This window comes from Strongylocentrotus purpuratus, unplaced genomic scaffold, assembly GCF_000002235.5.
Source record: "Strongylocentrotus purpuratus isolate Spur 01 unplaced genomic scaffold, Spur_5.0 spur5_scaffold_7, whole genome shotgun sequence".
Classification (NCBI taxonomy): Eukaryota; Metazoa; Echinodermata; class Echinoidea; order Camarodonta; family Strongylocentrotidae; genus Strongylocentrotus; species Strongylocentrotus purpuratus.
The window spans coordinates 2,176,755-2,198,972 of record NW_022145613.1 but is presented as its reverse complement, the minus strand read 5'-3'; the positions used below and the strand labels follow the sequence as shown (position 1 = coordinate 2,198,972).

Sequence of the window (22,218 nt, the reverse complement as noted above, 5' to 3'; positions counted from 1 at the left end):
AGCCTGCATAAAGTTAGATACTTTTTAAATTGCCAAGTACAATTAAATCCATTGAAATATATTGAACCAATTGTTTTCAAATTATAAGCATAACATAATTAATTGAATAATCTATATTTTATTCCGGCAGGTAGAAGTCAATCAACACGTTAACTCTATCGATTCAGCTTAGGCTTACATTTCAATTTGAATAAATGATATAAGGCTTTTAATTGACTTCTAGTCTTTCCCTGGCTCTTTCTCCCTCTCTTTCTTTCTTTGTCCTCCTTTTTTTTTTTTTTTTGAAATCGTTGAAACGTAATTCGGGGAGGGGCATTTAAGATAGACATATAGCTTTATTGATAAGCGAACAAATGCCATATTGTTTGGAACGAAAATCACAATGGCTTAGGCTTACATTTAAATTTAAATACATTATTATATATATTATATATATAAAAAAAAACTTCTAATAATTTGAATGATTACAAAGTATATGGACTCGGGAAGGTGGTAGGTTCTAGTCCCGGTGATTGTCATAGAATGCGCTTTGACTGACTGCAATCACCGACCACTTTGTTCTTCACTTTGGCAATCTGCATTTCTTCATGTCCGTGTTTTCTTTTTCTTCTTTATCTTCTTCTTCTTCTTCTTCTTCTTCTTGTTCTGCTTCCGCTTCTTTTCATGTATAGTCTTGTGCAGGGCCACATGAAAAAGGGGGATTCAGCATGTTTAGAAACTGAAAGTGATATACCGACACTGTTTTAAATTTTCAGATTAGATATTTTATTAAGGTATTCCAGATGACTCTTCGACCCTCCTGTAAAATTAATTCCCTAAATGCTTTCAAAGCCATAAAACATCACGATGTTGTACTTTTGATTGTCATTGTCTTTATAAATTGTCGAAGGAACAAAATATAAAGTTATAGTACCCAAACGTAATATTGATTTTGTTAATCACAACCGAACTCCGTGACGTTAATGTTCAACGTTTCCGCCAAGAGTTATGTTTTTTTCATTTCCACCCCAATCTTCATCTAGTTTTGATGTTCAAAGACATTTTTTTCGATACGCACAGTTGATTTGCGGAAAGTTATTTTTAGCACTTACGAACAGTGAACTGAATGTTACAGGAAGTGCCGCCTGTCGTGTAAGCATATAACCTCTTCAGAAGACCAAAGTCGAGATTCGTGGAGCTTTCGTGGATAGAAAGGCTGGCGTCTTGAGAGAGAATGATACCGAAATATCCTTGTCCGTCGTTGGTATTTGTCCGGATGCGTATAGGGGCTGGTGACTGTAGAGACTGCCCGGTGAGTGTTTGGGCGCATTGTTGCACCCCATTACGAGTGATTTGCGATACCCCTTCTTGTGTAGCCGAAAGGTCTGCATTTAAAGTAAGAGAAAGATAATATAATTTCATTTAGTATGGCTTTGACCTGTGCAATCATTACTGCATATCAAAACAAGCCCATAACACATAACGACTTCCAAACATTTCATGTCGCGTACAATAATACTAACAGAGACGAATGGATTTAATCTCAATCTGACATACTGACCAAGAACACTCGATTTGTGAGACATTGTAGAGCAAGCGTCGTGATATACTAGCGCTATACAAGAAGCCATCATCATCATCATCATCATCATCGTCGTCGTCGTCATTGTGATTTTTGTGCCAAACAATATGGCATTCAATAAATGGCTTATCAATAAGCTATATGTCTATCTTAAATGCCCCTCCCCTAATTATGTTTCAAACGATTTCAAACGAAAGAAAAAAAAAGGGAAGACAAAGAAAGAAAGAGAGGGGGAAAGAGCCAGGGAAAGAAAAAGATAGGACCCCCCCCCCCCCCCCCCTCTGTTACCCTCCCGTTCTAAAATCGGTAACTCGGCTTCCTGAGTATCTGGACTCATAACAACTATGCCACATGATTGAAATTAGAATGATAATTGGGTCATATTCATCAAAGGTAGTCCTATCACTATTAATACTGCTCTTCCCGTGGGCCCTGTAGTTATGATTACCCCAGCAATTGTCTGGTACCCATTTACGCCTGTGTTTAGATAGTGGTACATATGGATAAATGTCTCGTCAAAGGTTATTAGTGCCGGGCTGGCCGGGCTTCGAACTTAGATGGTCCCTTAGATTAAGAACTATGTGTCTGTGGGTGAACCACTACACCATGACACTCCCACATAATGATATTGTCAAGAGCAGAATTGAATTCAAGGTGCTGTTGCTCACATTTAAGGCAATTCATGGTCAGACTCCAGGATATATTGTGTCATCTTTAATCGAGCGGCGTCATCTTCGCCCTGGACTTCGCTCATCTGGCCTTACTCTCCAGATGCCCATTACTCATCTCAAGGGATATGGGGACCGGGCATTTTCCTCTATTGCTCCTCGCCTGTGGAATTCCCTCCCGTCTTCTATTCGCGAAATTGACAACCTGGACTACTTCAAAGCTTCACTAAAAACTCGCATCTTCCTTCAGACATTTAAATGCTAATTTTATTGGAGGAGCTCGCGCCTTTGAATGTTTTTTTAAACATGTATATGGCGCCATACAAATGCTGTTCATCATCATCATCATCATCATCATCATCATCATAAATAAAATGGATTCCTTTATTATTATACTTCGAGCTTCAGTTTCTTACCAGCTACGTAACAGTTGTGAGAAGCTCGCGCATCTTCTTTGGATGCGACATTGTCACTGCAGAAGATGAGAGTCACACTGTCTGCATCGCAATCATACGTCAGGTCCAACTGGAACGGTGACGCTGGAAGGTCCGACTGGAGAACAGGTACATATGGCAGCGGACCATTAGAGTACAGGTCCGCAATCGTTACCTCTGTAATTGAGTAAAAGAGATAACTGATACATATTGGCTAAGAATTATACCCCGCGTACCAAGACAAAAAAGTTGAATTGATTTTGAGTTTTGAATATATATATCACACGCTGACACGTACATGAAAGAACTACTTACTTTGCTTTAGCCATCCAAAGAAAAGGAAGAATACGTTGTGACTGGTTAGGTAAATATTTCACAGAGAACAAAAACATGATCTTGGAACATATCATGTTGTGAGTATTGGTTCTTTTTAACTAGGAAATTATTCATGCCGCGTTCAACATTAAGTAAGTAAACGGCATTGGATTGGTGAGCATGTAAACGTTCATAAAAAGTAATCAAAATCATTTCAGTTCTGTTTAGCGTGGTTTATTGTCACACTTCATATTGTGAGTTTTGTATATATATCACGTATGAATATAGGCTTATTCAGACCATCACACCAAACCGCAAAGTATATATTTGATTCTTAGGCAGTATCTTGGACCATGTAAACATAGAAACAAACATTGAAATCACCATGATAATGTAATCACAATGTAGGGGTATATGTCAATGTCTAAAAATGGCATATTTTCACGTTGAGGTTTCCCTTTGTAGGTGCCCCTTTTCCAGAAAGTGCCCCTTTTTGTTAGTCTCCCCCCACATTTTTAAAGATGCTCCACCGCCCCTTATAATGGGTTGGGTACTAACTTTTCATTTCATTGCTCAAAGTGTGAAGAAAATTAATGTTAGCAATCAAGTAATTTGTTATAGTGCGTGGGTAGATCGTGGCAAAGTACTATAGCCTCATGAATAATTAACATAACACAGTACGCCATAGGTCAAACGTAGTTTGTAGGCCCACATCTTGCACGTTATCGTCACTATCCGCATTCCCCCCTCCCCTTCAAATAAACAATTTTCCATTATGCCACCTGGTGATGATGCTGATTTTTTTCTTCTTCTGCCCCCCCCCCCCCCCCAAAAAAAAGGGATTTTTAATTAGTATAGAGGTATTTGGAATAAACATGAATGCATTACATATATTTAATCACTTTGGTTTGTTTGTATACTAAGGACCGAGTAAAATTGAAAATGAGGATATGAAGGAACCTAAAAAAAACATATCGGTCGAAGGTTGTAGGCACCAGAGGGTAATACAATAAAGAGTTTTACAGAGTTGTGTGAATGACCAAGGAATAGTATCCTAAAAGTGTAAGTAATTCAATATCACCAAAGTGTGAACGGAATACACATAAAATAACCAATATTTAACAACGAATTTCTGTTCAATTCAATTCAATTCAAGTCAAGTCATTATATTTAGATTCCATCTTTGAACAAAAAGAGATATAACAAAAATGAAAAAGTACATGAATTAAAAACATTCCATTTTCCTGAAAATCTCTAAATTGACCAAAAATTATAATAACCATCCATTTTTCACAGATCTCACGCTTGCTAGGCTACGTCCCTCGAAAAAAGGGTATTAATACGGTCACGTGACTTGATGACGCATCTGACGTCATTGCGGGAATGTCCTTGTATTTGTCCTACAACTAAGGATCTTACAATCTCATTGTAATTCATAATTAGGAATGACGAAATTGCCAAAAACGTACTGGGATTATTAGGTGCATGTATTTTTTCTGTTTTTTATTTAAATCTCTTTTTTTCCCAATTAATATCATAGTTTGCCTTTTTAAAGACATTTTAATGCCTAAATCACCCTCTTTTTCACCGTAGAGGCTTCTGCAGTGACGTCATATGCTATTGCGCAATACAGCCCCGAAACTAGGTTTTTTTTCTGAGCGTTCTGAGTCGTCATGTTTAAAGCTAGATTCCAGAATTATTGATGATTTCTAAGAAAATCATTATCATATTCGGAATCTCCTTCAAAAATTGTTCTACATATTTTTTTCTTCATTTTTTAGCCCGTTTTTTAGTTAGAGTGGCCCTTTAAGAGCATGAAGTGAGAGGCTGAGCGCGCAATTTTGTCAAGCACTAACTAGGATTAATCTTGTGATTACCTTTTTGTTGATATAAAACACTAAATCAATCATTCTCATAACATTGCAATAAAAAGAATTTAAGTTTTCTTCTAAAAGAATTTAGTGAAAGTGCATGTTTCATGCCCAAACATAGCTGGAATTCAATTCAGTTTGCAACATAAAACATGAACATATCGACGTTGATAATTGTATGATTGTATAATCTGCACTGTCCATGCGTAATGGCGAACTAATCAGACGTATTGAAATTTGGTCGTGATTTTGGATTTACGATTTGGTATTTTGGAATCAAGACGATTTTGGATAAAAGACTATTTTGGATGGTCATGAAATACCATTATGATGGTGTGTAGCTTCCATCTCCCATCTATATTAAGATTTTCAGAAATGTGCAGACGAACAAATTTGTTTCTAGCAAAACGTGTATTGATATTGATATTGATTTCTTCGTCCATGATCCACAATGTTGAAATATGCTTCCCACCAGCATTACAATAATACAAGAAACAGAGTAAAATAATATAAATCATGCAAAACAATTAAGGAAACAATTTCAGAACAGAAAAAAATCTCGTCATTTCACAGAAATAATTGTTACGCCATCCACAATGGTAAAACTACCTTTCTGATTAGATGATTAAAAATATCTCTCCACTGATTAGGACAATATTGATGTTCATTCATTTTATACAAAAGTTGAATGTGTACTTACGTTCTCGGCATGGACACGTACAGTCTGATTCAAAAGGGGGTAAAGATATGATAGACCAACGTTAACATTATTATAGAGTAGATAGCTGGTGATCATCATCAAATAAATTTATGTATCAGGTTCCCTTCATTACCGGATTGTATATTAGCGAGAAACAGACCAATATGTAAACGAAATAAAACTTTTAAGTGCAAGCCAGCGTTGTGTGTTAACGCGTCCATTTCATATTTCATAGACGCAGGCTATGCTAAATAGAAAACACTCCGTTCTTCTGATAGGACGTCAAATGGAGGCACCTTGGATAGGAATGCAGTGGTCCCCCATGCACACCCCAGGAGAGACCCAAGGTTTATAGTGATTCAGCCCCCCCCCCCCAACTCAGTGTCATTTAGGGTACGCATATGCATGTTCCCTACTTTTGAAAACACCCCTAAGTCCGGTGTGTAAAGTCAATATGGGCTGGATTTTTGTTGTACTACGAGCCGGACTTTGGTGCCTGAAAAGTACCCCTTTACGATTTACCGGACATTTTGGTAACACGCATGGTATCCCTCCGTTCACGGAGTGTGGGGGGGGGGGGGGGGACCGGGGATTCAGTTCGCTTTTTCGCATCAGGCTAAAGGTGACGCCAAATTTTGTTTGTCGTCAGTCATGTACGGCTTGTCCTTCCGATAAATAAACCTAAAGACCTCTGGTTATTTCATTTTCTAACACTACGTTTTCTGACTGCTGCAGAGAGGATTTCTGGCGGTCTTTAAAATGTCATTGATCTGCCTTCGTTATTACTTGGTTTTCCAAGGGTAGGCGACCGTTCTCAGACTGACTGCCGACGAATCGCCGATTGATCCGAAGTGCTTGCCGACAACAAAAGGGCAACGTTTAGCTGAGAAAAGATCGGCAGCTGATCGACGAAAAATAAGCGATCAGTCCCCTCTCCATTTCTAAACGTTTGCCGATTAATTATCAAGGAATTCAACTTTTGGAATTTGAAAAATTCTTGCTGCTACTGCCAGTGGCGGATCCAGGGGGGAGGGGCCGCCCCCCCCCTCCTGGGAAAAAACCGTGTAAAAACACGTGATTTTTAGCTTTTGGGGGGATGCCCCCCCCCCCTGGCGCTCAAAGGGGGTTGTAAATTTTCAAATTTTCGAGGGCCAAAAACAAAATGTGTTCCCTAAATAGAAATAGAACACATGAAAGTTAATTGCTAATACATGTACTATTTCGTGCATGGTATTCCGTTATATTTCATTCATTAAAAAAGGGCTCCTTATCCTTCTGCATCATTCCCCCTTCACATACACGGATTTTTCTTACATATTGCTCCGATTGTCTCATTTTCGCTCGCGTGAACATTGCCAGCACAAAACACTGACCTCTACCTCCTGGACGGATCATCGCCCATTCCCATTCACTATACGTTACGTACTAAAAGGCTGTATTGTCTGACCGTTCATGAATATTCATGTTTTTGCTAAACTCGGCAAAATGTTTGCGTTTACTTAATGGAAAAAATTAATGTGGGGGTTGGATGAAATGGACATTATGAACAGAGCAGAAGTGATAATTAATAATTCATGCTTCTTATCCTTCGTGTGCTTGACCTATAATCTTACAATCACTTGGCAGACTGAGTCCAAAGTTCGACTTGTTTCACATGTGTATTATAGGCAATGGCGAGCTTGCAACCTATTTTGAAAAATTACGGTGGGTGAACTTTCAAAAGTCAATGAGACATGAGGGCTCCAATGAAAGAGCTAGTAATAACGTACGTCGGGCTGGATGTGCTTTTCGTTTAAACAAAAAATGAATTTTTAACGATTTGTTTAAAGAACGTCCATAGGCTAACATGTATGGCTGCTGACTCTGACGATAGGGGGCGTTGTGAAATGAGACTAAACGGAGCTATATGCGAGTCCTTACGAATCGCACAAATTCACGGATCTTTCACGGATACTTACGATTTTGCCACTTCTACGACCTAGTTGTAATGAGTTATTACGAGCTATTTACGGTTTATTACGGATTATTACGATTTATTACGATGTATTTATGGCAGAATTCTACGATTTGTTACGAGTAGCTACGAGCAATTTACGTGTTAGTAGCGATCTGTTAACGTGTTGTTACGAATTGTTACGAGTATTTACGAAACCTTACGATTTTTAACCAAAAAATAACAACTGAAAACAGAAGTGTTCAAATTTGCAGCTTTTATACATTTCCCCCAAAATGTAAACAATAGGTAAAAATACGTAAAGTATAAGCATACATTCGCAAAGTACTCATACTACACGTAAAATGCTCGCAGTAACTCGTAACAAACCGTAAATCTATCGTAACACGACCCAAATGAAATCGAAAACAAAACATAAGCACTCGTAATAATCCGTAAATAATCCGTAAACAAATCGTAAACTAACGGAAACAAATCGTTAACAAAATTACGGATTTTTGCGAGCAGTTTGTACGGATGGTTACGTGTTGTTGCGGGCGGTTTACGATACTTACGGATTGTTACGAGCTATTTACGAGTTATTTACGGAAAAATTCAATCCGCGCACAAATGTAAGAAGATTTTTGACATGTCAAAAAAATTGCCCCTCCTTTTACGGATTTTTAAGAGTGTCTGCGAGTTATCGCGGGTTGTGACGAGTTATTTACGGATACAAGCGAGTTATTTACGGATGCTTGCGATTGACTACGAGTTGGCGATCCGTAAGGACTCGTAAGAAAAATCCGTGTATGTGAAGGAGGTATTATACAGTGCGTCCCAGAAAAAACGAAAACGAGAATTATCGACGTGTGATCATGACTTAATCACAATTATAATGGATAAATGACACATATTTGGAAAGCTGAGATCCTCCTCTTTCATCTGATGTAACTCATATAATGTATATTTCACGCATGAGTGATTAAGATGAATTTGAAGAGAGGAAACCAAAAAATCATTGGCGGACGGTATCTGAATTTCAAAAAGAGAAAATCACATTTCCAGAAAGTTGAGTTTCTGCCCTTTCATATGACACCTCAATCACGAAAAATGAGCTAGGAATAACACAGTTCTGTATGTTTAAAGTAGTGCTTGCATATCCATAATTTTATCAAACGAATTCACTTTCACTGGCTGCCTGCCTTAGCAACACACGGAATTAAGAAAAGACTTAACTCCGTTTCGTTGACAATCGACCGTAGACGAAAGACTTCATGCATGGCTGATTGTCAACGAAACGGAGTTAAGTCTTTTGATAATTCTGTTTTTTTTTGCTATGGCAGGCAGCCAGTGAAAACGAATTCGTTTGATAAAATTTTGGAAATATATATATATATATTTTTTTTTTTTTAGGGTTAGGCCAATTGTCTACTATCGCCGATCAATCGCCAAACAACTGCCAACAATTTCGCACACATTTTCATGAACGGTCGCAAAGTAGTTAATGATTTTTGATTGTGGATGATCGAATGATTTTTGTACAACATTCAGGAAGTGAACGGCAACTACCCTACAACCGATTGGCACCTATTAACAACAAATCTTTCAAATTGGTTTTCGATGATCGCAGCATTTCTTTTGGTCAGAAGTTAGGCTTTAAGACCGTATAGTGTCAGTAAAACAGGATTTAAGAAATTCTTAAGGAAAAAATTTCCAGCTAGAATGTCTAATAAGAGGTTTCGATGCCAAAATATATGCTATACTGTTCACTAAATAATGTCTTTATATGATATAACTTACCTGGGCCGTCCTGTGCACCGGCATAATGGAGTATAAGAATAAAACTCAAAAGAGCACAGAGTAGGATGCGGTCACCCATTGTAACTGGTCAGCCAACCTGCTTCTGAAACAAGAAAGAATCAAGCCTCGATAATTAGTATTAAAAGTAATAATCAAAGCTTTGATTCATTTAATGAATAGAATGTCATAATGTAAAATCACATAATAGAAATCCACAAATTTATGTCATTATTCTCCTTCCAAAATAGGCTCGTCAACATGACTGTCAAATTACAAAAATAATAGTTTCTAAAGTACATCGATTAAACTTTCTGACAAAATTACATTTTACTACTTCCAGTTGATAAATAAACCAATCAAATTTGATTTGTGAAAATTAATACCGAAGTTATTGAAAAAGTATAAATAAATTAAAAACATATATTTAAAATAGCATGCCCAGGTATTCAAGTTAAAACTACAAAACTACTACATACCAGTTCCGACGAGCTGAAGGATGGGTTGAGAAATGATTATTTTCCAGATTGAAAGGGAAGATAAGTAAAATTGCCACGAATCAAATCGGATTAATCTAGTAATCAAGAGGGTTTTATATTCAATGTTGGGAAATTGTACTGTATGCTGATGATATGATTTCAAAAATAAACTTACCTCAAATTAAATGGTATAATCTTCAACTATCACCTGGATTGTGGATGATAATCAGACAAAAACCAATCGAAACCAATCAATGTTGCTCTTCATTTAAACACCCCACACCCCTCTCGCGCCAGCGCTCTCTCTCTCTCTCTCTCTCTCTCTCCCTCCCTCTCTCTCTCTCTCTCCCTCCCTCCCTCCCTCCCTCTCTCTCTCTCTCTCTCTTTCTCTTCGATTACATGTAGATTGTAGTCCCACCCATTTTCCAAATAGGACAAGAGTTTATTACATTTCAATACGCCATTTGCCTTTGAATGTGGAAATATTATGTGCGTGAAAGTGTTCGATGATACAAATTGTCAGCAAAGCTACAGTTAAATCTTTTATGAAAATATTGACCACTGAAGTTCAAGCCAGCTTTTAAATGACAATAAGTATATATCAGCGAATTTAAGACAAAATGCAGAAGATTGGGAGAACAATCTCTTTTCTCTCCTATCCACCCCCCCCCCCCCTCGTCTTGCTTATTCACACAAACTGAAATGTCTTTTTATACCTTCCCACATCCTAGTCAGGCATCCTATTCCATTGTGTTCAATTCTTATTTCACAATGCAATGAAAAACCAATTGGGGGCGCAGGGAGATCGCAGCATTTGTTAACAGCACAAATATCATCCCCGCCCCCAATCATCACTGATATAGTTATCTGCTTTCCTTTCCTTCTCCATTTTCCTTTATCCTCACAACTCTCTAAGCAAGGAAATATAGTTTGGGGATTCAAATTATCTCTTAAATATTCCATGTTTTCACTGTTCTCTGGTAAACTTATGCCCACGAATTCAACCTGATAAAATTGAACGATGATTAAGTTGTTTCAGCTTCGTTTTAGTAATAAACATAGCCGCAAGACTTTAAACAAAAAACAACCTATATACGGCAACGTCAGTAGTTTATTCATCACCACCTGGAATCTGGCATGTGCGAACAAGTCATTTCAAAGATGTATTACACAATCCGAATGTGCATTCCTGGGATAGGTCTGTAATATCAATAGTATTGAAATTGTCCCTATGTTTATTTCTCGAAAGTCTTGGCGATCGTGGTAATTGTCCTTGATAATGTATATTATATGATCACGTGTGTGTGTGTATGTGTGTGTGTGTGTATTGGGTTTTTATAGACGTGTATCACCATCCGAAAGACGTGACTCAGTTTCGAACCTGCGTCCTCGGATAAATAAGTTTGTAACTTCCATTGTTAGCTGGATTACAGGAGCATACCACAGTGCCTAGATCATTGTCGTGGCATTCGTTTATCACGTGACATTACTTTGATCACGCCACGTCAATCAACCAATCACAATGAGACAGCATTCTACACCCAATTAGCAACCGCACCTGTTCCCGAAGGACATAATCCCATTGTTTCAAATCACAGCTAAACAGCATGCCACACCCAAGTGATGCAACTACTAATTGTTCCTGAAAGACATACTCTATTGTTTCAAACATCTTGAAATCAATTGTCTGTCTAGATCGTAGACAGTCTGCGTTCTACTTTCCAATGAAGGTTAGGCCTCATCATGATTTAACCAGGGACGCCGGGAGAGTGATGCAACTACTAATTGTTCCCGAAAGGCTCACTCCATTGTTTTAAACACCTTGAAAATCAATTGTCTGTTAGATAGGTAGTGTCCTTGGATCGTAGACAGTCTACGTTCTACTTTCCAATGAAGGTTAGGCCTAATCATGATTTAACCAGGGACGCATGGAGAGTGTTAGGATGGCCCTTTTAACCAATCAAAGTTGTCCCCCTACCATCTCTGAAAGGTGCCTTTTTTATGTACTTTGACACGTGTTCATTTTCTTTCCATGCAGTAACTAAATAATTGTGCATTACAAGACTTTGAAAAATACAATTTCAAAGATATTTCAATGCTAATTTTCTGTTGTATCATTATGTTTCTTATTGTGATTATCCTGTCATTGTTTATATTATGTGGAAAATGAAATAAATTCGCTCTGCAAAGAGCGACTTCTACTACTACTACTTTTATATTGAAGGTACTATGTCCCATTTGCAGGCCAAAAAAATGAAAAGGTTAAATTCCAACGGCATTTGAAAGATTATACTAATTTAGAACTTCCCTAAAGAAAGTGGGGCTTGAAAAAGTCTTCAAGTGGGAAAATAACGACTATTAGTTGTCAAATCGACTTTGGAGCTATAGAGCCAATAAGTAATAGTCTTGATTTTCAGACCATTGTACCGAATGGTCATACGTTTTATGCTGCGCAAAGATTCAATCAGTTTAATTTTGGTCATCACAAGAAGTGGGGAATTGATGTAGACAAATATGCTCATGTACCCTTTACAGCTCATTTTATGTATGTTATTACCAGAGAAGAAAAAAGCCAGTCAGTCACTCAATAGTGTCTGACAGTGAAGTCTAGCAAGTAAACGGGTTTCCTTGCATAGTTTGAATATTAGGACACTGCTAACGTTTAAATTTCACAGATAGTACATAGACCTAGTCTATATGACATATTCATAGTTCCTGCAAAGTTCTAAAGAATTTGAGGTTGGCTGCAAAAGGGACATAGTACCTTTAAGGGTCATTTTCCCTTCTGATAAGTTTCCCCTTTTCCTTACTCCATAACATGTGCCACAAAATGTAAAGCTACTAAGAGCTACTTTTTCCGAATTTCGCACAAACTCGCTCAGTACGCTCCCTTGTATTTATAATTGATGTAATTATGCAACTTATTGAAGGGCTTTTCGATCTTTCATTATGACATTGTGCTTGAAAACCCATCAAGATTGTTGTTGTTTTTGAACCGCTTTAAAGATCGTATTAGTCGCAATGCCAACAGCCACCTCACAAATCCTTAAATTTGTGCTCGCTCGCTTCGCTCAGTCACAAATGAATGTTCAGACCAGCATAGCCCATCGGGGGCTGGTCCACCCTGTGGCCGGGCAAGTCCGCCCACTGCGTCATGATTCTCAGTTTTGCAGTGATTGGATAAAACGTTCGCTGTTGATGTAATCAGCCATACCACACAACGAACAACGGCACGATTACGTGAGCTCTTTAAAGGTACTATGTCCATTTGCAGCCTACATAAAATTCTGTAGAACTTTGCAGGAATTATGAGCACGTCACCGTTGTCACGTATGTCCTTTCTGTGAAATATAAACGTTAGCAGTGTCCTTATATTTAAATTATGCAGACACTATTGAGTGACTTATTGACATTTTTGGGGTTATAACATACATAAAAATGAGCTGTAAAGGGTACATGAGCATTTGTCTACATCAATAACCCAATTCTTGTAATGGCCAAAATTAAACTGATTGAATCTTTGCACAGCACAAAACATACGACCATTCGATACGAGGGTCTGAAAATCAGACTACTATCAAAATAATTGCAGTCACTAAAGTCGATTCGACAACAGGTCGTTATTTTCCCACGTAAAGACACTTTCAAGCCCTTTTCATTTTGAGGAAAGTTCTAAATTAGTGTCCTTCTTTGCGGTTGGAATGTAACCTTTTCATGATTTTGTTTGGCCTGCAAATGGGACATAGTACGAAATCATGCGAAAATTTCCATTCCAAAGCCACGTAAGTAACACAAATTTTCATTGATAATAATAATAAAGTCATTTTGATATAGCGCATAATTATAAATTCTATATTACAATCAATTATACATGATTAATCTAAAGATTTAAATATGCATGAATTAACAGCATATCGTATACAATGCTGAGAAAATCACATATTTAATATAAATGGTATAAACTTATGAACACAATTATAATAGTTGAAAAATTACGATCTTATTGTAGTAAGGGAATAACATAATTAACAGACTATTGGACGAACATAAATGTCTTCAAAAGTGATTACATTTCTTGCTTCAACCGGATCTGCAGGAGACGCAAATCGGTCAGGATGGATGACAGGAAAAAGTTTTCTCAAGTTTCTGCAACACTTTGCAGCACACACCCTTTCATCACGAGAGACACCAATCATTCTCCTCCTTGATAATCACAAGTCTCATCAGTCAATTAAATGCTCTCAAATTAATTTGTTAAAGAGAATATGATCATCATGCTGTCAATCCCACCGCACTGCTCGCATAAATTCCAGCTATTGGATTTCTATATTTGGCCTACCGAAAAGCAGAGCAGGGGTGGCCCAGACTAGTTGGTTGCGGAACAACCCAGGAAAAGATAAGACGTTGTATGATGATATTCCCGGAATCGTCACAGAGGTATGGCAAGACACGCTCACACCGCGAAACATTATCCAATGATTCACCAAGACTCTGGTATATCATGCCATACAACCCAAATGTACGGTGTTCAATGAGGACGACGCATGTTGCCCCGTCAACGGTGACGGACAGATCGACCTGACCTAGCAGCAACCCAATCTAACCCTATGGCACGTCAAGCTCTAATGAACCATCAACAGTACAATCCTCCAGCAGACCTACATCACCGTCGTCTTCGGATGGCAAACGTCTCATACATCGAGCAGTGTTCATCCACCAACAGCATTAGAGCACGGATCAATCACTGACCGAACTACATGGCAAAGTTGCAGGAGATGGTCTTTTGAGATGGTCTCAGCATAGACGTAATACTCAGTGTGGTCTCATACATGCCGCCGCTGCAGTAGGCCTACAGGAAAGTCAGGATATGAGATTACCAGAAAGTGGACTTTCTGATGAGGCCATGGTCAATGAGCTCGTGTACAACGAGGCATATATAGAGGACTTTGCAGTTGAATCCCGAGATATTGTGAGTGAGTTTTATGCAAATAGGCCTAAATCTTCAACAGAGAGTACGACACGGCTTTAATATACATGCGACATTCTGATTCCTGTTTTGTGCAATGCTCTGCAAGTGACCTTTATCATTTATAAGAAAATCACAGAATAATGGATGTATTAAAGCAAGCACCCCGGCCCCTGGCCGTCCGGATGTTTCATCTAAGTTCACAATCTCGTTGGTCCTCAGGGTCCTCAGAGGGGAAGGTCATTGGTCTCTCGCCCTTATCCCAGATAGTGGATGGTGGATGTTGGTGGAATCCTGGTAGAAAGTGGAGATGACAGGCTTCGATCACCTGACACTTCTCAGGTCCAAGGTGCCGGGCGGGGGCGAATTATCACCAGAGATTGTGTTACCCTACCCATGTGCATTTCCACGCAAACGTTCAACGCGCACAGGAGAAAGCGGAAATCTGCCATCCTATCAGATACTCCTGTATGAAAGATGCCCCTTTTCTTTCAACAAATGCACATTTCCCTTTATTAATATTGCCCCTTTTTCATTCTCATAAGTACCTCTTTTCATGATTGGTTAGTGCCCCTTTTCAGATGCGATAAGTGCCCCTTTTCACCTCTGATAGTTTCCCTTTTAACAATGATGCGTGCCCCTCTTCCTTTCTATACCAATATCGTAAAAATTGTATATTTTCGCTTTGAGATTTCCCTTTGAAGGTGCCCTTTTCCCGAAAATCCCCTCTTTTGTTGGTACCCCCCCCCCCCCGCACTTTGGAAGTCGCTCCGCCGCCTCTGCCTACTAGTCTATCTATATTCACGTTCAACCAACGTGAAGATAGATAGACAAATATGAAATAATCCGGATAATATCCATATAATTATAACAAGCCTGTACGACCTTCAGCATTTTATCGTATTATGTTCTTCTTATTTCTTATTTAAGTGACAACTGAGATTTGTTTTCTTTACATTGTTGCACTTGTTTTTCAGTAAGAAGAAGGAAACAATTTGTTTGTCATGTTAACAAACTGTAATTGGTAATAAAAGATGTATGGCATGAATTTCTGGTGTTTTTTTTTTGTTTCTCTACCAGGAATCCCACAAAAAGCATCCTTTACAAAACATTACCAATCACGCAAAGTGATTTTATTCATTTGTTTTGTGAGAAACCATTGAAAGAAATGCCAAGAAAATGGTGATATGTAATATATCATCGTATTTAGACGTGGTCACACGATGTGGCCCTTTTCAATACAGGCCTATGGATTTGTTATGATAACTGTCTCTTTGTTATTCAACTTCAATACTAGTGGCAAAGGTTTAATAGTTGAGCGCATTTAATTCAAAATGTCAGTGTAGTGGTGTTTTTATGTGTTAACAATACAGACAAACAAATCTGAAGGCATTATATTATTTCATTTGCTATGCCCTACACTGCCATTTTGAAGAGTATAGGTCAAAAAAAATAGTCGCGGATAAAGTGGTTAGTTGTAGTCGTTGGTCAGGTGAAACCGTTTACTTGTTCTGCGCTCAGTACGCCTGGTTCGTACAGCTTATTGCAATTTGTTCTCCATACTACATGCTGGAAATTATTTTGTTGACTGTCCATATGTTCTTCAAAAGCTGCACCGAGCCTTTCATACTTCATCATCATGACGGTTGCAGCGGGAAAAATAAGTTGTGTAAAACTTAGTTTAAGCTGCTCACTGGCCTATACAGTACCCGCGGGGGGTAAAAATATTTAAGATTTGTGAGGTCGCATTGCGAGAAATTACATCTTATAAAGAGGAAAAACCCAACTTACTGGTGGGGTTATAAGCACATTCTCATAACAGCAGACTGAAAAGACCTTTGATAAGTAACATAATCATAACATCTATAAATGTAAGCGAGCGTAGCGCGCGAGCTTTGGGGGATATTGCTCTTAGTCGCTTGAAATTAGGGGCACGTTTAATGATGGGAGGAAAAGGGGACACTTATTAGAAAAGAAAAGGAGCACGTGTCAAAGTACAAAGGGTAATTATCAGAGGTGAAAATGGGGGCACTTCTTAAACCTAAAAAGGAGGCACTCACCAGGGATGAAAAGGGCACTTATAAGAATGTGAATATGGGCATTTGTCGACGGAAAAAAGGCAACCATCAGATTTTGATTTCAGATTTTTATTTATGAAAAAGGGATGGTTCCTTATAAGAAAAGAAAAGGGGCACGTATCATTGTTAAAAGGGTAATTATCAGAGATGAAAAGGGGCACTGACCATAAATGAAAAGAGGCACTTATGAGAATGAAAAGGGGGCACTATAAGGGAAATGTGTATTTGTTGAAAGAATTGTTATGAGAATGGAAAATGGACACTTATTGCAAGGAACATGGGAACTTGTCGAAAAAATAGGGGCACTTGTCACTTAAAAGCGCACTTTGTATGTAAAAAGGGGCACTTCTTACAAAGTTAAAGGGGTACTTTTCCTATGTAAAAGGGGGCACTTTTGGGGTACTTGAAACATTGGGGGCACTGTGATCCTCCTGCCCCCCCCCCCCCCCCCGAGAGCGCCGCCTCTGCTCATATATAAGGACATACGGGGGGTGTCGCTCTAATGGGTCTCTTTTCACACAAAAATCCCCAAACACGCTCTTACAAAAAAAAACTGAAGGGTAAATTGAATAATAAATGAAGGGTAAATTGAATGGTATACCATTGATTTTACCCTTCAAAATTTACCAAATTGGTATCATTCAAATACCAATAAGATACCCTTTGAATTATACTCTGCCACTGAAATACCCTTCAAATTACCCTTCATTTTTTATTACCCTTCACCACTCAAATGGTATCATTCAAATACCATTAAGATACCCTTTGAATTGTACTCTACCACTGAAATACCCTTCAATTTACCCTTCATTTTTTTTTACCCTTCACCACTCAAATGGTATCATTCAAATACCATTAAGATACCCTTTGAATTATACTCTACCACTGAAATACCCTTCAATTTACCCTTCATTTTTGTTTACCCTTCACCACTCAAATGGTATCATTCAAATACCATTAAGATACCCTTTGTATTAAACTCTACCACTGAAATACCCTTCAATTACCATTCACCATTCAGATTACCCTTCATTCACCCTTCACTTTTTTGTAAGGGTGGGTCCCACTTTTAACAAAAATACCATTAAAAATTATATAAGTGTAAGCGGCTTGATAAAAACTACCTGTATCCAAGGGTAAGACTAAGAGCGATCTCGGATCGAGCACGTTTTATCTGCATAAATCCATAGACCTAATAAGCTTTATTTCTTTTGTCAAACTTAAGTTATCATCTTTACATTAAAAATGAATTTAGTTGGAACACGAATGTGTGTTTTAGCCAACCGAACAATACTGGGAAGCAGGGAATTCGTCACCACAAAGTCACAGTGTGGAGCGGCAAATTACTGTCATCCAGCGGCGGCACGCATGAAGAGCCCCGGAGCTTCGGCGTATTTCAGTGGTAACTATCGCTGTACTTCGTCTATTGCTAGCCTGTGTGGATGCGAATGCACGAGGGCGAGGAGTGTGAAAAATGTTGATGCAATGGCAATTAAATCATATCATTGCACCAATTTGACCACCAGGTTTGACACAAAATACTCTCGATCAAGATCGAGGTATTCAGACTTTTGGAGACTGGGCAAAGTAAATCCTGATCAAGATTTAACTTGTTTGGAATGTAGGTCTAGTAATGTCAATGAATTGAACAGCAAAATCGATTTCAGTGGACCTAGTAAAGTAGAAAATCAGTTCAAAGTTCAAAGTTGCTTGAGGAATGATTTGGTTTTATCATATCTACCTCAAAGAATGTGTAAGTCTGGAACTTTTCATCCATTCACATCAGGTGCCAAGTACTCTGTTGATAATCTCCAATTAATAAGTCCAGGAATTAGTGGAGCTAGGAAAGTAAACAAGTGTCACAATTTGACGGTATGGAGGACCTTCAGAGCTTATTCTGGTTGTTTTGCAAAGGATAGCAATGACAGCAAAGACGGTTTGGTTGATGAGGAGCTCCATGAGGAAGGAATTGAGGAATGGATCCATCCTGATGATAGATCAGATTTAATCTTAAATAAAGATGCAGAGTTGAAGTCCTTGCTGCGTGAGCTTGCATCAGACTTTGGAAAGGAGGCACTACAGGGTGCAGACGATCCAGAAAACAGGACAACTGAAAATATGGAAGATGAGTCCAAGTCTGGAACCAAGCTGGAGGGAGATGTGAAGATGAAGACATTTGATACTGAAGGACTTGAAACATTTGAACCAATCAGTGCTGAAAGAGGTAATTGTAAAAGAACTTAAAGCTTAATCTGTACTAGTTTATAGGAGGGATTAGACCGCCCTGCATGGTCACAGGACAGGTGGTTCAACTCAGCTCTCAGTTAACATAAGAAAAAGAGTATCATGGGGGACCAATGGTCACCAATTAGGCATTGTTTTCTATATAGAGGAAGCAAGTAGCTACAAGTAGGACAGTGTGGCTTTAAAGGAGGATGAAATTATATGCAAGGTATTATTATTCTATTTAATATGTTTCATTGAGTTTTTGAGGGGTACTCCTAGACTTTTCCTTAAAGGGAGATCCAACCTAGTGATAGCAAACTACACTAAAACAAAGAAGAAACATTAGAGAAGCAAACTGGTGAAATTTCAACAAACTCAGACAAACAAAAAGTTATGTGAATATTTCAAAACTTTCTCATTTGTTCCAACACACAAAATGACTAAACTGTAAATTTGTTCAATGACTTTGACTCGGGAGTGTCTCTTTTTTTTTTAGCAACCTTTAATATTAAATGTGCTATTCACAAATTGGTGTTTTATCTTCTTCAGATTCATCCTATGGAGAGGAAGGCCACAATGCTGGAATGTAAAAAATTTACATCGTAAATTGTAAAAATTTACATTGTAAATTGTAAAAGTAAATGCTATATATTTGTTCATATATCTACTTTCGTTCTCCCTCACCTTTTGTTTTCCATAGAAGAACAGCGTGAGAAGAAGTTTGTATTAAGCATCGATGATCTTGTCTCCATTCTGAGAGACGAGAATGCCCAAGACATCTGTGTCATTAACATCCCCAAGAAGAAACAATATGTTGACTACTTTGTGGTTGTGACCGGTAGATCTCCTAGACATCTTAAGGCAATGGCTCTCCATATCAATCAACAGGTTAGTCTTTTATCTAGGCTTGAACACAATACTGGATATGTTTTGAAAAATGTGTCCCTATCAATATTTAATATTATGATCATTATTATTTATTTTATTTATTTTATTTATTTTATTATTTAAATGAGTAGTACCAGCAGTAGTATAATTATTGTTGTTCTTCTTCTTGTTCTTCTTCTTGCTCTTCTTCTCCTTCTCTTTCTTCTTTGCAGTAATAGAAGTAGTAGTAGTGGTAGTTGTAGTAGACCTCCTCCTCATCATCATCACCACCATTATTATTAATGATTTCAAATTAAGATGAAAGTTACCGGGCAACCAATCCTAGATTACAGTGACAAATTTCCATCATAGATTTTTTTTTTAAATAGATTTAAAAAGTGTGAAGTGACCAATGTATTAATGTAAGTGATAATTGATTTAGTCACAGTGACATAATGATGACGTCAAATTCATGTAGTTACTTTAATTCTTGCATTTCACCATCTTCAGTATAAATCCAGAAAGTCCCGAGAGGATCCTTTTGTTCTGGTGGAAGGGGAAGGCACAGATGACTGGATATGCGTCGACTTTGGTAAGAGTACAAACTTGTGTAGCTTTTTCATTTGACAGTGTTCTGATTAGGTAACAGTGTGTACTCATACATAGGGAAATGGATTGTTTATTTGAACATTTAAAAAATAGGAAATTGTGAAGAATTTAAATCCAGGAGAGAGAATGAAAGAAATAATAATGGGGGACCGGGGGTATATTGTAACAAACTTCTGATAACAATAAAAAAAAAAAACAGACAACCGTGAATGAAAGTAAATTACTGATCGACAGAAGATGAGGTGAAGAGAAACAACAAGATGGCATATCATGCCAATAACTCTTTGTTTTGCAAAACATATTTTGATCTCCATGAATAATGAAATGTTTTCACCTGCCTTTGTGTTCATAATACTATGTAAGATTATTTGATTGATTTCAAGTGGATCACACCTAACACTGTATAATTTGACTCAGTGGACCATGTTATTGTGCCCCTGTTCCTTCAGAAACCATGAACTATTGTGGCTACTATTCCTGTCTGGTAATATCAGATGTATTTCCTTATTTGCTCTTCAATATTACAAGTGCTTGATGAAGATATTTGAACTTGTTGAAGTCATCGCTTGAAACTTTCTCCTTATAGTAAAAGTATATGTAGGCAAGTAGCCTTGAAACTTTGACACCAAGATATCACCAGTAGATATGCCAACTCATGAAATCCATGCGTGTTGTTTGTGTATGAACAGGTAATATTGCGCTGCATATAATGTCAGAGGAGACTAGAGAGTTCTACGAGCTTGAGAAGCTGTGGACCCTTGGACCTGAATATGATGACCAGCTCAGACGACTGAAGGAACATGAGATCAAGGTGCAAGAGACTCTGGACAGTGTGGATGTTGGAAGGACAAGCAACAAGGAACAGGAGGGGAATGATGATGGCAAACCAGTTCTATCATTTGCTAGATGAAGCTGCCCGGGAAGACAATTTGGACTGTATGGATATGATATGACAAGGATTGGTAGAGGTACTTTGGACTGGATAAGAATGGGATTTCTGTTGAGAATCATGTGCCTGTGGAGTCTACTGATATTCAAGTAATTAATACAAAATGTCAATAATTCAAGCTAACTTATAATTAAGTGGTAATAAGGACCACAACAAAGACTATTACGGTATGCAATTTATACATGGTATAGAGGATTGCAATTCAGATACGATTAAAATTGTCAAGGTAATCTGATATTTCTTCTCAGTGATCTTTTCAGAGCTAAATGTTTTTGTAGTGTTTTTTTGTTAAGCTCTAGTGTATATTCTTCCCCACTGTGTACAGTTTGCACTCCTCAGGACAACACCAACAACCAGGGGTGGTGATTTCTTTTCATGACGGGGGGGGGGGGGACAAAATGTGGGATTTTCTACAATATTTACTAGTACATTTTGAAGGAGAGTATGCGAGGAAGCGTAACGACTGAGCGAGAAGATTTTTTGCATTTTTATTAGTCTATACGCTCCACTCCTGGGCCATCCAGAACTTCAAGTTGTACATGCCCCCCCCCCCCCCCCCCCCCCCGGGATTGCCGCCCCTGCCAACAACGCACCTAGTAGGTTTTTAATAGCTTTCAACAGCTGTCCATGCAATAACGGTTTAAACTGGGCCAAGTACAGTATATCTCGAGTTCCCGACCCTTGTTTGAAGAGAAAGGTGGTGATAATGGCAAAAGTGTGATTCTATTGTGAGCAAGCAAACCCTGGATATCTCAATGTCACCAA

At 38.1% G+C, this 22,218-nt stretch overlaps 2 protein-coding genes across 3 annotated transcripts; one reads left to right on the top strand and one right to left on the bottom strand.

Annotated features, from left to right (window-relative positions):
* Positions 1 to 601: 601 nt before the first annotated feature.
* Positions 602 to 10,045, bottom strand: LOC115920066. The gene is made up of 5 exons (XM_030975026.1): positions 9,759 to 10,045; positions 9,283 to 9,385; positions 5,550 to 5,573; positions 2,646 to 2,840; positions 602 to 1,364 (listed from the first exon to the last, which is right to left on the bottom strand). The coding sequence occupies exons 2-5, from the start codon at positions 9,359 to 9,361 to the stop codon at positions 1,081 to 1,083; spliced, it is 582 nt and encodes a 193-aa protein (XP_030830886.1). The 5' UTR covers positions 9,362 to 9,385; positions 9,759 to 10,045; the 3' UTR covers positions 602 to 1,080.
* A 7,910-nt stretch (positions 10,046 to 17,955) lies between these two features.
* LOC583777 lies at positions 17,956 to 22,004 on the top strand. 2 transcript variants are annotated; one of them, XM_783671.4, is made up of 5 exons: positions 17,956 to 18,204; positions 18,589 to 19,026; positions 19,729 to 19,916; positions 20,406 to 20,487; positions 21,194 to 22,004. In XM_783671.4, the coding sequence occupies exons 1-5, from the start codon at positions 18,048 to 18,050 to the stop codon at positions 21,412 to 21,414; spliced, it is 1,086 nt and encodes a 361-aa protein (XP_788764.3). In that variant the 5' UTR covers positions 17,956 to 18,047; the 3' UTR covers positions 21,415 to 22,004. The 2 variants fall into 2 exon arrangements, with proteins under 2 accessions (XP_788764.3, XP_030830615.1); XM_030974755.1 differs by having other exon boundaries at positions 17,956 to 19,026.
* The last annotated feature ends 214 nt before the right edge of the window (positions 22,005 to 22,218 follow it).